Source organism: Gambusia affinis, linkage group LG20, assembly GCF_019740435.1.
Source record: "Gambusia affinis linkage group LG20, SWU_Gaff_1.0, whole genome shotgun sequence".
NCBI classification, from domain to species: Eukaryota; Metazoa; Chordata; class Actinopteri; order Cyprinodontiformes; family Poeciliidae; genus Gambusia; species Gambusia affinis.
The window spans coordinates 2,837,521-2,853,262 of record NC_057887.1 but is presented as its reverse complement, the minus strand read 5'-3'; the positions used below and the strand labels follow the sequence as shown (position 1 = coordinate 2,853,262).

Below are 15,742 nucleotides of genomic sequence, written 5' to 3'. Positions count from 1 at the left end.
AGCAACAATGTTTTCCGCAACGTTTCAAATAACTGAACCTCCTACTCGTCTGTTACAGTAAGAAAGTACATGAAATAAGAAACTTCAGCTCTTGTTTACTTATTTTTGCCGTTTTGGACGATTTCTGGAGGCAAAGAATCAAAATGATATCAGGGATCAGTCGGGAAAAGGGTACAAAATTTTTTATTCTAACAAAAATATCCAGATCTTTCTCAAACTTACCTTGTGGGGAAAATATGTCAAGATTTTCTGAAACCGAAAGTTGAACCTTTGACCAAAATTCCAAGAGGTGAGTTTATCACAAAAACAAGAGCATCACCGAAAGAACGCCAGTGAGGCACTGTTCAGGTAGCGTCATGTTCTCAGCTTTTCTTCAGTTGAAACGAGAGTTTTTAATCAAAATGGAGGAAATTATAAACAAACTGAAATACCAACTAGTATTGATCCCAAACTTTGAGTTGTCTACTTGAAAAATGAAAATGGAATTGATTCTTCAGCAATATTGGCGGTCAGGGTGGATGTAAAATAAATAAATAAAAATAAATCTGGCTTCACCAGAGGAAGTTTTAGATGTAAATCTGGCAGAAAATGTGGAGGTCGCCCAAAGAAAACTGTGGAAAACCGAGGCTTCCCACCACTGAGATATTTGTAGAACCTTTTCAGAATATTAACAAGTCGAGCTGTGGTACACTAAAGATTCCTACCAAGGAATCCTGAAATTCAATCGAAAGGTGCTTTATCAGATTATGCCGCCAGGAACTAGAATGCCAAAGCTTCCACCCTCAACTGCCACCAACCAGCGGTGCTTCCTGTTGCTTCGTTGGGTTCATCCTTGTGACCCTGTGTCCTGGTCTCCCCAGTCTGGGCGCCTACCCCGCCAAATCATCGGACTCTACGAGTTGCTTTCAGTCCAACACTTCCACTGAACCCAGTTTGCCATGGGAGACAGGAGCCAAAGTTTCAGTCCACATGTCGTTCAGGATCATGGGGATAAACAAACCCTCCTCCACATCGAGGTGACGATTCAACTGAATCAGCATCTCTAGGTCTGAGGCCGTATGTGGACTGCCCCTTCTGGGAGTCAATCTCTGATTAAAGCAAAGGAGTTTAAATATCTAGGCAACTTGCTCAAGAATAATAGTAGTACAGAACAGGAAGTAGACAGATTGATTGGAGATTTGTCGTAGCAAGTGATGCTCCGGTCTGTTGTGGCCACCGGCGCACAAAATGATCAACTGAGCTTCTTATTAAGATATTCTTATTCAACTACAAGTAAAAGTTGCTTGGTCAAAAGTTTCTTCAAGTTAAGTACTGTCTGATATAATGACGTTTGAAAATATTAAAGTATTCAAAAGTACAAATTATATTTTCTGATGTCAGAACGTTGCTGTATTGCTTTCTGAGTGCTTTTACAGAACCTTAAAAGCAGCTGTGAAAACTTCAATATAAAAATGCAATAAAATATGACAGCTATTAAAAAAAAAAAACAGAGTAAACATTCTTTATCTCCACAAACAGCACCAGTGGCAGAAAAGCTTACCAAGCTAAGATACGGTCATGACTCTGCTGAACTTTACCCAACTTCCTCCAGTACCGAATTCTGTTCAAACGAAAGGCGGAGGTTTTTTTTTTTTTTTGTGAGCTCGTGACACTTCAGGAAGATGACAACTCCAAATCCCAGCTGTGAGCGGCGACTGTGATTGGTTCCCCTTCTTGTGAGGGTGTGGCCAAAAGCAGTAAGGGACTGCAAAGTTTGGCTTAGCATAGCCAAAGGGCTTAGCATAGCGACAAGCTTGTAGAAATGTCAAAAATACACTGTTTGTACAGATAGCTTGGATAAGCGGAAGGCTTATCCAATAAGATGGCTTTTAAATAAACAGATGTGGCGCTTTAGCAAAGTATTCATTTAAGGGTGTGCACAGTTAGAAAACCAGAGTGAATCATCTTTATTTTTTTCTTCTTTAACAATGTATTTATCAAATGAATTGTACAATACATGGTCACATTAATATGGAGGCATTTAACTGCCAGAACTAGGCAAGAGCAGTAACTTTCACATAATAACAAAACATAAAACCTATTATAGTGAGAAAGTTTCTAATTTTTGTATATAAAATACTCTCCTCTGACAGTTTACCACTTCTTAAAAAGCATAAAGGTTTCCCTCTGAATCCTTCTTCTCTTGTTTCTTCTAGACAATACTTCAACACCCCAAGAGGCATTTACTGTGAAGACCTTTCATTTTTAAACTAGAAGATATGAGATTTATATCAAAATCAACCTACGATTTATATGTCATTAAAATTAGAAATATTTTGTGTTCGGAACCTCAAGATGCTGCTCCCAGATTTATTCCTATCTCTGGGAGTTAGACATTAAACGTGAAAAATTAATTCAGAAATGATTTATCGTAGTCTAACTTTTCCAAGGGACATTTTATCACACATAAAGACCATTGTCTGCTTGTCCAGTGCTGCAGTTGAAATTCGTGGTTCCAGTGTTGGTCAACAGTTTCATATGGAAAAACGAGAGCAAAGGCCAAAAACATGCTTTCATTCAGTCAATTTAACTCGCTATAATGTACAATTTCATCTACACCCTTACAGTCAAATAGCATCTCCAGTGTTCAGACTCCCTGTTGGAGATACTTAAGATATCAACATAAGATCTGTTTATTGTGTTAGCTCAGCGTGGTGCAATAAATTAACAATCAAGTGTAATCTGCCGATTTGGTGAACCCTAATGTGGGAATTATGAGGCACAATTAAAATGTGAGTGATATAAGCAATATAAAACCAGAAATATAACAAAAATAATCCTGCATCTGAGGATTGTCAGACTTTGTGATGCTTTTCCAACATTGAAATTCAAGCAAAGACAGTCAACAACTCATAACGGAGTGGATGTTGTCAAAATATAAAATCTAGACCTCCAAGACCCGTTTGGAGGTTATGTAAAAGCAAACGATAATGAGCAAAAGTACGGAGCCTCCTAAGGGACATAAGGGAAGTTTTTTTTTCTTATGCGTTACCTTGTAAAAGTATTGCATTCCGTCAGATTGTGTGTTCCCACACAATAAATTTGCAAATACACCCACTTTAAATTTGTATATAAGTACACCTTTAAAGATCCCGAGTGAAAACTAGTTTATATGTTTTAAACTCTTTTGTATAAATATTGGTTGAAAATTGATCTAAAATCAAGGCTGCACATGAAAACGACTATCAGGTGCTGGTAACACCCTGTGAAAATAACTCAAAATTAGTCCAAATAGTCTGGATGTATATTTTTCTTTACATCATGACAGAAAGTTTCTGTCATATTTATGTTTTAGAGTAAGGATGGAAACCTGGTGCATTAATCTGAAAACAAAAAGATCTAAGTATTCAGGATGCCTCATGATCTGACTTCTAAATACACTAAAAACTTATTGTGTGTGAATGCAATACCTCTGCAAGGTAACACAAAAGAAAACATTTCCCCCCCATGTCCTTTAGGGGAGAGATGTTGAGAGACTGAGCAAAAAAAAAAAGATAAAGAAAAACATATTTAAAAAAAGATGAAAAGTTACATGCAGATTTAACACCTAAAAACACAACAAAAGTCTACCTCTGGATGCAACATGGATTTCAGTGTACAACACTGCATTCAACAAAAAAATACTTAACAAATTACAATCTCCCCAAATGTTCAGCATATTGCACAGAAAAAGTTCAGGAAATGGAATACTAATTGAACCCCCCCCCCTCAAAAAAAACCCAAAAACAACAAAAAAAACAAACAGAAAATGCACTGTCCACAGCAGGTCCATGCACTGAAGTCCTTGCAGCCGAGTCAGGCCCAGTCAGGCCCAGTCAGGCCCAGTCAGGCCCAGTCAGGCCCAGTCAGGCCCAGTCAGGCCCAGTGTTCTCTGTGGCAGTGAGGGGTTCAAAGGCGTCAGTAGTAGCATTGGTGCGTCTCTGTCCAGCTGGTCATCCAGTACTTTTTCTGTGGCTCCTCTGGCTGAAATCCCAGATCGAACTGATAGCGTTCAGCTCTGCGAATTCTTACGCCACGGTGCTTTGGCATTACCCGGTAGTAGATGGCTCGTTTGAAGAACCCAAGCTAGCAAGACGGAGGAAAAGCAGCAGAAATACAAATACGCTTAGAAAAGGCTGTAAAGATGAGCAGAAACGGCAGGAGAGACGGGATTAACGACAGAGGAGATTACGGATCACAGGGCTGCGGAGAAACAGGTTTTTAGCAGTGAGAGCCTGCTGGAGAAGAAAGGGAGAGAAGTGAAGAACAGGACCCAAAGAGTCCATAGGGAAGTCTATTTAATCTGCGTGAAAGAAAGTTGGAAGATTTAGTAGTTACAATAATTAGAAGCTGAGGTGACAGACAACTCAGTGGGGAAAGGAGCCTCACCTGAGACTATTAGAACTACAGTGCCTTGCAAAAGTATTCAAACTCAAGGATGTTTTCACATTTTGTCCTCTTAAAACCACAAACAACAACGTGTCTTGTTCAGATTTGTAATGACCAACACGCAGGGGCACATAATTGAGAAGTGAAAGGGAAATAATTCATGGTGTTCGATAATTATTATCTTCCACTTTTATAAATTACAAATACAAAAAGTGTGCTGGCGATCAGTACTCTGCCAGCTTTACTCTAATACCCCTAAATGAGAACCAGTGAAGATGGGAGTCGATCCGGCATACAGTGTTTCCCCCAGAAAACTTGAAAACACCAATACAGTCCCAGGACCTCAGACTAATGACACTTTACTGTCCATTTTAAAAGTTAAAGCACCAGACATGTCTGAACACCCATTAATTCATAAAGTGGAAACCGTCTTAGCATCTCAGCAGACGATAACATCATCTTCTCTCTGCTCTCAAGGGTTCAACCAATCAGTGACCAGGCTACTCAAGCTGGCTGGAGATGACGAGAAGATGGATGGAGCTGTTAGAGGGTCCAAAAGGTCAAAGGTGAAGATTCACCTTCCAGCAAGTCTGAACATACAGACCTGGCTGGACGGGAGTGACTCATATCAAAGCCTACTCATGTTAGAATGGCATAGTCAAAGTCCAGGCCTAAATCGATTTGAGAATCTGTTGGAAGAATTGAAAATTGATCATATTTTTCCTTTCACCTCACAATTGTACTCAACTTTCCGTTGGTTTATTAATTCTAAAATTCCAAAACATTGAAGTTTGTGATTGCTGTTTACCAAAATGTTGAAAAAAAAAAAGAGAGAAGGTTTTATTCTTTCTGCCCGGCACTGTAACAAAGAAAGATCAGTTCTGAGGGGTGTCTTTACCAAAAGGCCCCATTGGTGAGTGCTGACGGAAAAACACCTGAAGGCCTTAGTGCTCCTCAATCATCTTTTCTGTCTCTGAGGGCTGGATCTTCATCTCAGCCTTCTGGGCTTTGGCCTCATACATCTCCCTCCTGCTAGCCCTCTGGAAGAACCCACACTGTTTGGGGGGCAAAACGGGGGCAGCGGTTACAGGAGGAAGGTTTAGAACAACGATCAGTCAAATGAATGAAAAGACACAACAAAGAACGTGTCAATGAAATGTCGTTGCTTGGCTACCGGAGCAGGCAGAAGAAAAACACAAATACAGAAAAACTAGAAGTGTGCCGATAAATAGGTATAGATATATAAAAGCTTTACTGGTGCTGGTAGGAGAAAAAAATAATAATCTGGTATATATTTTCCCTTTTGAAATAAATAGGCAACAATAATAGTGTCAGGTATCAAAACTTTGCACATTGTCATTTAAAACCCAGACTAGTCTCACCTTCCACAGGATAAGGATGATGATTCCTAGAAGCAAAAGTCCTGCTACGGCTGCAGAGATGATGATCCACAGCGGGAGCTCATAGGGTATCTCTACACTTTCCTCTGGCTCTATATCCACTGCAAGCTACAAGAAATGATACAAACAACCAAAGTTAATCTGTGCTAAAACTTCTGGAATCAACAGTGTCGTTGTCGTCACCATCAACACGTACAGGCAGATCGTAAGTGTCCATCTTGATGGTTGGTTTATCCGTGATGAGCTTCAGTGTGGCACGAACTTTGACACGAACATTCAGAGCGTTGGGATAGTCCTACAATTGCAAAAACAAATAGATCCAACAATCTCTAAACAACGAAGATGTAGCACGTGGAAAGGTTTGGGCGGATCTGGCCGGGTGAGCAGACCTCCAACATGGTGCTGTTCCACAAGCGAGAGCGGACCCGAATCTCGGCCGTCCTGGACATGTTGAGCAGAGGACAGGTGAACTTCACGCATCTCGCCGTCCCCACAGAGCAGTCCTTCAGGACAGAGGGAGGAAAAAGATTTTTCACAGCAGCATAAAGGTATCAACACATTTTAATCCAGAATTTAGCATGAGTGTTGTTTAGTTTTTATTTACCACACATCTGGAACAAACGTCCAGAAAAACACACAAACTGTTGAAACCCTGAGTTCCTTTGAATCAAGGCTAAAAACCTCACGTGTTTAGAGGTTTGATTTGGGGTTTGAACTGGGATATTTCTCAACATATATATATATTTTTTTCCCTCCGCTCCAGGGGGTCTTTTGTGGGCTTATATGTCCCTTATATGAAAGTAGGCTGATAGGAAAGAGGGGAAGACATGCTGTAAATGTCACCGGGTCCGGGAATCGAACCCGCGACATCCGCTTTGAGGACTCAAGGCCTCCACACGTGGGTGGCGCTGTCCCCTACGCCACCACAGCACGGCCATTTCTCAACATATTTAATGTAGACGTGATGATTACACTGGTCAAGAGCCAAACAATTGTCTGGGATTTTTCAACTGTTTTAGGATCATGTTGATGAGCTGAATCCAAAAATCACATTGGTTTTGCTCAATCAGGTCAAGTTTCTGAACTATGGAGCAACATGAGCATCAAAATTCATGACTTGTTCTCACACCTGGATCAGTTTCCTGAGAATTTGACCAGAGCAGGAGGAGAGATTCCACCAGGACAGGAAAGATAATTTTAAACAATGAGGACATAATGTTTATTTCATATGCACCCTTATCAGTGTTTATTTCTCAGTTTACAGAAATCTAAGTTTGTAACATTCAATTAATGCAGTCTGTTAGAAAACCTTTTTTCCCTCCTGTACCCATACACGTACACATACAAATAAAAAAAACTGCTTTGATTTAATTGATAGAATAATATTTAGGGACAATTGCAAAATTTTGTGGCCCTCTGGAGTCTAGAGAGCCACATAAATAGCTGTGGTGGGCTGGATTTGGCCCCCGGACCTCGAGTTTGACACGTGTCAAACAAGTTGGTCTGTTGAGATCACGGGCCCTGGGGACCTTCAGCACGTCAGACTCATTGTCAACATATTGCTATCTGCACCAGATTCTGCTGAGTAAGGTATTTTGCAGATGAGACGTGGCTCTGCACGTGAGAGGGAAGTGTTAAGTGCTCGCAAACGTCCGGCTCGATATCTGCGCCAACCTTGAAGTTGATAAAAACACATTGGATCAGCACCAGCAGTTGAGACGTCTCCCTGTAAGTGGAATTTTAGAAAATGACGTCTGCTTCCTTGTTTGTGAAACCGAAGAAATGTATTTTCCAGCTGTAGCCATAGTTGTGAGAGGCTCGTTGTGTTTTCACCCTACTGGAACTTGGGAAGGGTTAAGTTAAGAACGGAAAGCTCCTCCACTTTCAAGGTTTGAAAGGTTTTTGAAGGTCCCAGCCAGAAACGTTGGCAGCAGTATAGTGACTCTCCAGCTCTGTTTGCATTACAGACGTGTGCAAAACTTTGTCTATATTCCGTTAATGTCAATAAAACACAATTTCACAATTGCTGTGTTTCCTATCAACAAGAAACGCAACTAAAAACCACACATGAATAATTTTGTTCAGGTGACATTAAAAAAACATCCTCCTACTACTTTCTGTCATCTTCTTCTTCGTGGTTTGCGCCAGTGGTAACGTCTGGTTGTTGATTATCTGGCTCATGTGGAGAAAAAGTGTTTCCATAGCAACTTTGATACAATTCTGGTTGGGTGATACATGATGACTGCTAGCCCTGAATTATCAATATATCTCATGTAACTGCTTACGTCCATTACTGATATGATTTTTAATGATTTATCACATGAACAAACCTGTTGACGTGATGTTGATCGTGTTTCTTATTTAATGGAAACACTGTGATTGCGACAGCATTTTGCACACATTTGTAGGCGCAGCTAGTGTCTTTCATACTTGGCTTCTGTCTCCCTGTGAGTCCGTTAAGACTGTTTAATAGAAGAATGAACAAGTGAATGTTCATTTGCATCCTTTGAGTATCGCCATCTGTTCTGTTAAAGTCAGGATGAGAGGAAGATTTATTGCCCATATAATTTAAAGACACCCATTCTGAAAGGCCAAGCTACCCACATGGCAGTAAAACGCCACACTGCCTCTCATAAATTAGATGCATTTATTTAAGTTTTTTTTTTTTATATATTCTCTGTTTTTAAGAAGTGCATCTGTTGAATAGATGAGGGTAAATGAAGAGACCTGCCACTGATGCTGCACAGCTTACCAAAACGTAGCTTTTCCGAGGGGACTGGAGGGTGATTGCCGCCTGCGGCTCAATGGCTTGGAGCAGAATCTTTTCTTCCGGGTCGTTTTCGTCAGCCTGCCGTTTGGACCTGGCCTGCCTGGGTCGGCCCTCTGACAACTGGAAGCCGTTTCAGGGAGAAGGGTGGATGAAAGAAAGGAGGCAGGCAGAGACATTACATCAGAGGGCTGCTGGTAATTACTGGTGCTGATAAAAAAACATGACCATTCATGACAATTCATCTCAGAATAGCAGCGTCATTTCCACTGCCTATATGTAGGCTGCAGACACTGTGAGCTTCTATTTGGGGATTTCTGAGGTCAGTATGTGGTGACACAGTTTGTGTTTTTTTTTCCCCCTAAGAGTATTTCTGAACAGAGGTTTGGCTCTGAGACCATTTTAACACCACTAACATTTAGACTTCTTCAGTTCTCTGCAGTTCTAAAATCATTGTTGTGTATGAGTGGGCAAGGTGCATCAGAGCCATGTAGGCTAAATTTACCTGGAGTTCTCAGGCTAGTTCAACACAACTACATCTTATGTACTTTTTTAGCTACGTATAAGAGATGAAAATAAAATATATATATTTTTGAAAACAAAAGTAAACTTTTCATTTTCTTCATTTCATTAGCCTCATCACATTATGTTTAAGTGTAACGACCAAACGTTAGCATGCTAAAGGGAAAACCATGCTAATACCAGTGTGGTTGTAACAGTTTGGAAATTAGCATGGTGGTGTTAGCATGGTGGAGGACGTTAGGACCAGGGCACCCCATCAAACCTTACAGGGGAGGAATATGAGCAATAGTCCTTTCTGAACCAGGTGGGTGCCTTTCCTGACAGTTTTTCATTATTTTTATTTTATAGCTTTAGGTTTTCTTTAGGTCTGTTAGTTGCACACGTTAATGATTCACATTTTCCTACTGGTTGCACCCATCTGCCATGTCTTCCCTTCCTCCTACCCCCATTTAAGTCAGCGTGGTGCTTATGTTTGAGTTTTTTCACTAAAACATTTTTAAAATGTCATGAAAACTACCAGCAGTTAGCTGAAACTATTAACTATTCAACTGTTTATGATATGGCAGGTCCCCCCTATGAGGAGGCTAATAGTTTTCTACCAGTCTTTCCTGGTTCTGCATCTCTAACTCCCTTTTCTTTCTGTACCTTTCCTGCTTGAACACTTTAAATAAAGGCCACAAAATCCTCACAAACACATCCAACAAATAATAGTCCTGTGTACAATAACCACTTGTCTTACATGGGAAGATATTTTTGTGGACTGAGTAAGTTAGTGAGGAAGAGAATCACTGGGATCACTTTGCATAACAACAACCTGAGAAAATTTGATTTGAGTAGCCAAAAATGATTTATTTATTTATTTATTTTGTACTAAAAATATTTTTTTGGTTACTTTTCTTAGCTTAGCTGTCACCAGAAGATCAATCAAAACTCAACAGATGTCAACAGATTCATGAAATCACTAAGCATTTAAACCACAGCCATAACAGAACCTTACAGTTAGGTTAAGCGGGTTGATCACTCCGGCAGGGATGCAATCCATTTCTGATTCTCCTTTAACAACAATCTTTGTCAGGTACAGCAGCCACTTGCCATTGGGCACTTCAAGAGGCCAATCAAACTCTACGGCAAGGGTCCCCATATCTCCCAGAAGCTCGTCACGCATATCCACCTGGTGACAAAAGTTTCCAGGATTACAAAAACAATATTCAAGACATAAAGCAGATGCAGTTCGGCTAAAAAAAGAAGAGTTAAACGCCGAAGCATCCACCCTTGGACATGCTTACACCACAAGGCAAGGCTCAATTAAAATTCTCTTTCCCACACAATATAATTTTATTTTTTTTACTTCAATGACAGGGTGTGGATGAGGAAAGCGTGGGTGAAAAGGATACGTATTATAGATTAAATATACAGTTGAGGAGGTGACTCACATTCAAGGTGAACTCCACCAGACTGCCGACGTCACTGGTGTTGCGCATAGCATACTCTCCCTTCACTGACCCTCCAAATCTAGTTTTCTCCAAAAAGTTCTTCCTGAAAAAGTCAAAGAAGAATTTTACAGGTCCAGGTGTTCAGCTCTGTACTGTACAGTACCTTTAACGTTCTGACACTACAACCAGAAACTAAAGTATATTTTATTGGAATTTTATGAATGCTATAGGTGAACTGCAGTGGCGGGCCCCCCTCTGCTAATCCGCTAATAGCCCAGCTAGTTTTTCATTTAGAACCTTAGCGTTTTTACTAACTCTGAAAACATTTAGTGCACTTAGCTTCCCACCCCCATTATTTTTTCTGAATAAATTCTAAACCTCTAATATACTTGGCTGTTTTGTAAACTTTCACGTGACTAAAGTTGGACATCTCAGTTGAAGTTTTGATTATCGACAATAGTTCCTCAGGAAACAGTTAAACTGATATCCTGCGTTCTTCCTAACCAAAGCCCTTGTATGGTGAGCTAGACAAAATCTGCATAGAGTTAACAATATTCAGTAAAATATTCAGAAAAAAAACAACAACAAACCAACAGAGAAAAGTTCTGTTACGAAGAACAATGTAATGAAGTGAAAATGCACAAGTGGGTGTGCAATCACAAATTTGACCCCGTTGAGGGTCAAATTTGACACGTGGTGGGTAAATGATACCCACCACGATGAATTTAGCACTTTAGAATTATCCTCCACTAACTAACATGTTTTAGTGCTTTAGCTCCAGTAATGTTTATTATTAGCGCTTTAGAGTTAGCAGAGCTTACCTTTCACTTAGCTCTGCTGACTGAGAAGCTAACTAAAAAGTTAGTGGAGCTTACCTAATTTTTACTAATCGGGTGACCTTTGATGCAATTAACTGGATTATATTTAGAGGTAAACAGGAGCTGAATAAAATTCACGGCATATTATTATTTACAAAAGACTTTTGAAAGCCATCGGTCATTTTTCTCCACTGAACAATGACCTACAGCCTTTTTCTTGGTTTGCAGTTTTGAAATCCCAACAAAATACCTTGAAGTTTGTGGTTGTGATGTGATAAAATGTTGAAAGGTTAACAAGCATATTTATAGCTTTGCAAGGCACTATTTATGCACACAACGAGCTGTTAGGAGACCACACTCACGGGAAAAAGGAGGGTTTAATGACGCTTTCAATCTGCAGGGCTGCCGTGGTCGGCCTCAGGTCACTCTGCTCACTGAGACTGAACAGATCAACAGTATTACAACACAAAGGAACCAGAATCAGAACCAGCTACTGAAGACCACGAGCGTCTAACTGATCCCTGTTAGCCTTCAGTGAACACCAGAGCATTTAGACGCATTGAGATCTTACGTTGATAGCATCAGTTGAACCTTTATGGCTTCCGTGTACAGATCGATGCCCGAAGTCTCGAATACAAGCTGCAGCGACACCTGAAATGACAGAAAATATATTAGATGTGCCGCAGAAAGGGCTTACCTCCTGGAAAGATTTCTTCAGATTTAGCTTTTTGTTGTGTCACTTTAATGCAGACACTGCAGCAACTCAATCTGATCAAAAATCAAACTTTGACTTAGTTTGGTTTTTTTAATTTATGCCTTTCAGATGGGGTGATTGATTGTGTTTTGGGTAATAGTTCTTATAATAGCTTACATAAGCTTGAGGTTAAAGTGGCAATGTTATGGAAAATCAACTTTTTGCATCATGTTATGTTATCCCCTCATCCTCATACCAACTGCACTGTAAAACACTTTGGAGTGAGGCCTGCAGAAAGGTTATTACAGCTAACTAGAACAAACAAAAGACATTTTTGTTAACTGAAATAAATAAAAACGGTAATTAATGGGGAAATACTATAATGATTGTATGTTTATAGAACTAGGATATACTGAAATTATTCTCTGTTTTTGTGTTGATAAATCTATTTATTGGCCTTTGAAATTGTTGTGAAATAGATTTCCCCCACATAAACAGTTTACATCAGCTGTTATCAAATTACAGTGCTCTTCTATACTCCTCCTGGCGACTGCGCTACGCTAGTCCACAAAATTTGGGATGAAACTCCAGAGTCAGTTGTGGTACAACAATAATTGAATACATTTTTGGAAAATGATATTTCATTACCCGATCGATGTCTGGGCAACCACAATGCAATAGTTTTATCTGTTTGAATTCTACACCTAAAAATGAATTAGAGAATGGAAAAACTAAAACTACTGCTGTAACTAATAAAAACAGTAACTAACAAGAAAATATACAGTACAGATCAAAAGTTTGGACACACCTTCTCATTGAATTCAATGAGAAGGTGTGTCCTTCTCATTTTTGGAGAAGTCCAAACTTCTCCAAAAGTTTGGACACACCTTCTCATTGAATTCAATGAGAAGGTGTGTCCAAACTTTTGATCTGTACTGTATAAACTATAGTGGAAAACCCAAAACTATCATAACCCTGGACTGCGGTGCTTTAGATGTGGCTCTGGGTTTTTTGTGACCTCCTGATTAATTCTGGGACACAGGCTGCTCTTCAGAAGGTTCGACATTATTCCACATTTTCTTCATATAAGGATGATGTTTCTTGGTTGCAGCCCCAAACCTCAGAAACGCCTCTGTAACCGTTCTCACACCGATAGATGGCAGAGACTTTGGTTTTCATCTCTTCTTAGATGTCTCTAGATCGGACCATGACGTGTTACTTTTTTTGAGAGCTTTTAGCCAATGTCAGGAAGGACTTATTTAGGTAATCTCTTTGTTACTGGCCAGTGAAACTGAACAAAAAGGAAGGACAGAGGACAAGTAATTCTTCCTGTAGGTCCAGGATGATATGGACTTTGCTTCAATTAATGATTTCTTTTTGTTTGTTTAACTGTATGAAATGTTTAAATGTGACAAAAAATTAAAATGAGATACTTTCAGACTAACTTTGCTTACTAGAAAGTTAGTTTGAAAAAGAAAAGATAAAAAATTTACCTTTTCTTTGGCCTCCAGTGGATTCCCCAGCTCACACATGACTGTCACATCAGAGCGACATTCTACGCCAGGGTTCTGCACAGACCAAGATCAAAAAACAACAAAAAAGAAAGTATGACTCAGAAACTTTAGGTGACTCTATTTGTTCTTGTTTAATTTTTAATTTTTTTTTTTTTTACATCCCTGTAAAAAAAAAGAGAAAGGAAAATAAAACATTTTTAAACCGCAATTACAGATCCCTCATGCAAATTTCCCAGAGCTCTACTGCCCCCTGGTGGACTTACGTCAGATCTGACGCCGGAGTACTGTATTGGGTTGGGGATGGAGACGTTGAGCATGGCCAGGTGGGCGTCCTCCGCCTTCTTTCCAGGTGAGTCAAAGTTGGTAACCACCACCATCAGTTTGATTCTTTTCAAACTCTTGTCGAACTGGAGCACCTGAACAAACTCCTTCCTGAACACGAGCAAAACGAGAACATCAGACTTAGAGAGACGATGAGTTCTAATCTGATTTTTGGACCAGAGAGTTTTGTCTACCTGGGGATCAGGGTTCCGTTAAAATGAGCAAACTCTGCAGACAGCTGCAGGTTACTGGTGCATTTGTTGTCTAAGCCGCAGGCCTTCTGAAAGTTTATCTGCAGGGCAGAAGAGCATTTTAGTCACACCACACAGCTGACGCATAAGTTTGGGGATTAACTGAGTGATGTTGTTCTGTACCACAGTTTTCTGGGTGAGTTTCTGCTCTGGACTTTTAGTGGGGAAGAGATCCTCGGTGCTTCTGGCTTTGCCATCCTGCTCCGGTAATGTTATGTTGAGGGAAAAGACCACGGGTTCCAGCTTGTCCTTCACACGGTCCTGTCAATTAATCCAAGTGTTATTTCATTCTTACAGATGTTACTTTTATTTAAAAAAAAAAAAAAAAAAACTTTCTCCATATTTGTTAAAACTGTCACCATATCTATGAGACGGATGACAGTTACAAAAAAAATATTTTTTGGAAGTGGTCTATGTTTTTTTAACTGCATTAGAACTATTGTTCACCCCTGAATCCAAAAATAACATCCATTTTTCTCAATCAGGTCAGGATTTCATTCTAATTTGATTTAGATTAATCTGATCTTATGACTAAATTGATGACATTTTTGTGACATCATCAGTTCATTTCAGTTCATATTTCTCACCCAAAAAAGATTTTAGGTTGTGTTCTAACAGAGTGTATTAATTAAATGTCACAAACTTGGATTTCTATACATTGAACAATAAACACTGACAATGTTCAATTCACTTCATGTTAATTTAACATTTTGTCTTCATTGTGTGAAATTCTCTGTCTCTTTCCTGTCCTGGTGGAATCTCTCCTCCTGCTCATCACTCATTGATCAGATTCTCAGAAAACTGATCCAGATGTGAGAACAAGTCATAAATTTTGATGCTCATGTTGCTCCTTAGCTCAGAAACTTGACCTGATTGAGCAAAACCAATGTGATTTTTGGATTCAGCTCATCAACATGATCCTAAAACAGCTGAAAAACTCCTGATAATTTTTAGTCTAATGACCAGGGTGTTAGTACTGTCAATCAACCTGATGTACTCGCTGCTAAATGTGCTAATGGTGGAGAAATAACTTGTAGTTACAGGAAAACTGTTTATCCACTGTCATCTGTGACCATGCTAACTAGACTTAGCATTAAGCTTCAATTGGCATTTATTTCTAGAGGGGGAGTTTGGTCATGTGGTATGTGAAAGTGATGCAGCAAAGGATTGTGGGTGGTTTAACTGAAGCAGAGAAGCACTGGTGAAGTCAGCGTTGTGGTAATTTCTTCAAGCAATATTAATATCGGATATTGATATCGGCTCATATTTACACATCGGTGTGTCAACATCATCAAAATGTGCAAAAAAAATAATAAAATCCTTTATTCAAAGCCCTGAAAATAACTGACAACTAAAAGTCCAAAAACATTCAAATAATGTATATATGTAAAACACATGCAATCATTGTGGGATCCTTACCTCAACACTTAGTTTTAGGACGTGACAGACGGGACTAGAAGACGGCTGGGTCAGAGTCATAATGAATTTATTGACACCGTTTTGGAATTGGACTCGAGGTTTTTTACTGTATAGCGTGTCGGCTGCAACTTCGCAAGGAATATCTTTTGCAACAAAAAAAGACAGACATAAAAAAAAAAATCAGCAAGCTGTTTTG

At 39.6% G+C, this 15,742-nt stretch overlaps 1 protein-coding gene across 3 annotated transcripts in view; it reads right to left on the bottom strand.

Moving 5' to 3' along the window:
* Nucleotides 1-1,922: 1,922 nt before the first annotated feature.
* itga3b (integrin, alpha 3b) overlaps nt 1,923-15,742 on the bottom strand; it is a 35,656-nt gene continuing 21,836 nt past the window's right edge. Inside the window, exons 12-26 of one of the 3 annotated variants that reach the window (XM_044103645.1) lie at nt 15,547-15,689; nt 14,251-14,388; nt 14,071-14,168; nt 13,819-13,987; nt 13,535-13,609; nt 11,919-11,998; nt 11,710-11,787; nt 10,530-10,632; nt 10,094-10,267; nt 8,560-8,697; nt 6,197-6,310; nt 6,004-6,102; nt 5,790-5,915; nt 5,306-5,462; nt 1,923-4,104 (exon numbers count right to left, since the gene is read on the bottom strand). In XM_044103645.1, coding sequence (XP_043959580.1) covers nt 5,352-5,462; nt 5,790-5,915; nt 6,004-6,102; nt 6,197-6,310; nt 8,560-8,697; nt 10,094-10,267; nt 10,530-10,632; nt 11,710-11,787; nt 11,919-11,998; nt 13,535-13,609; nt 13,819-13,987; nt 14,071-14,168; nt 14,251-14,388; nt 15,547-15,689 — 1,646 coding nt within the window. In that variant the 3' untranslated portion in view covers nt 1,923-4,104; nt 5,306-5,351. Of the gene's footprint in view, nt 5,463-5,789; nt 5,916-6,003; nt 6,103-6,196; nt 6,311-8,559; nt 8,698-10,093; nt 10,268-10,529; nt 10,633-11,709; nt 11,788-11,918; nt 11,999-13,534; nt 13,610-13,818; nt 13,988-14,070; nt 14,169-14,250; nt 14,389-15,546; nt 15,690-15,742 lie in introns of all 3 variants that reach the window. The other 2 variants (XM_044103646.1, XM_044103644.1) reach the window with 2 other exon arrangements.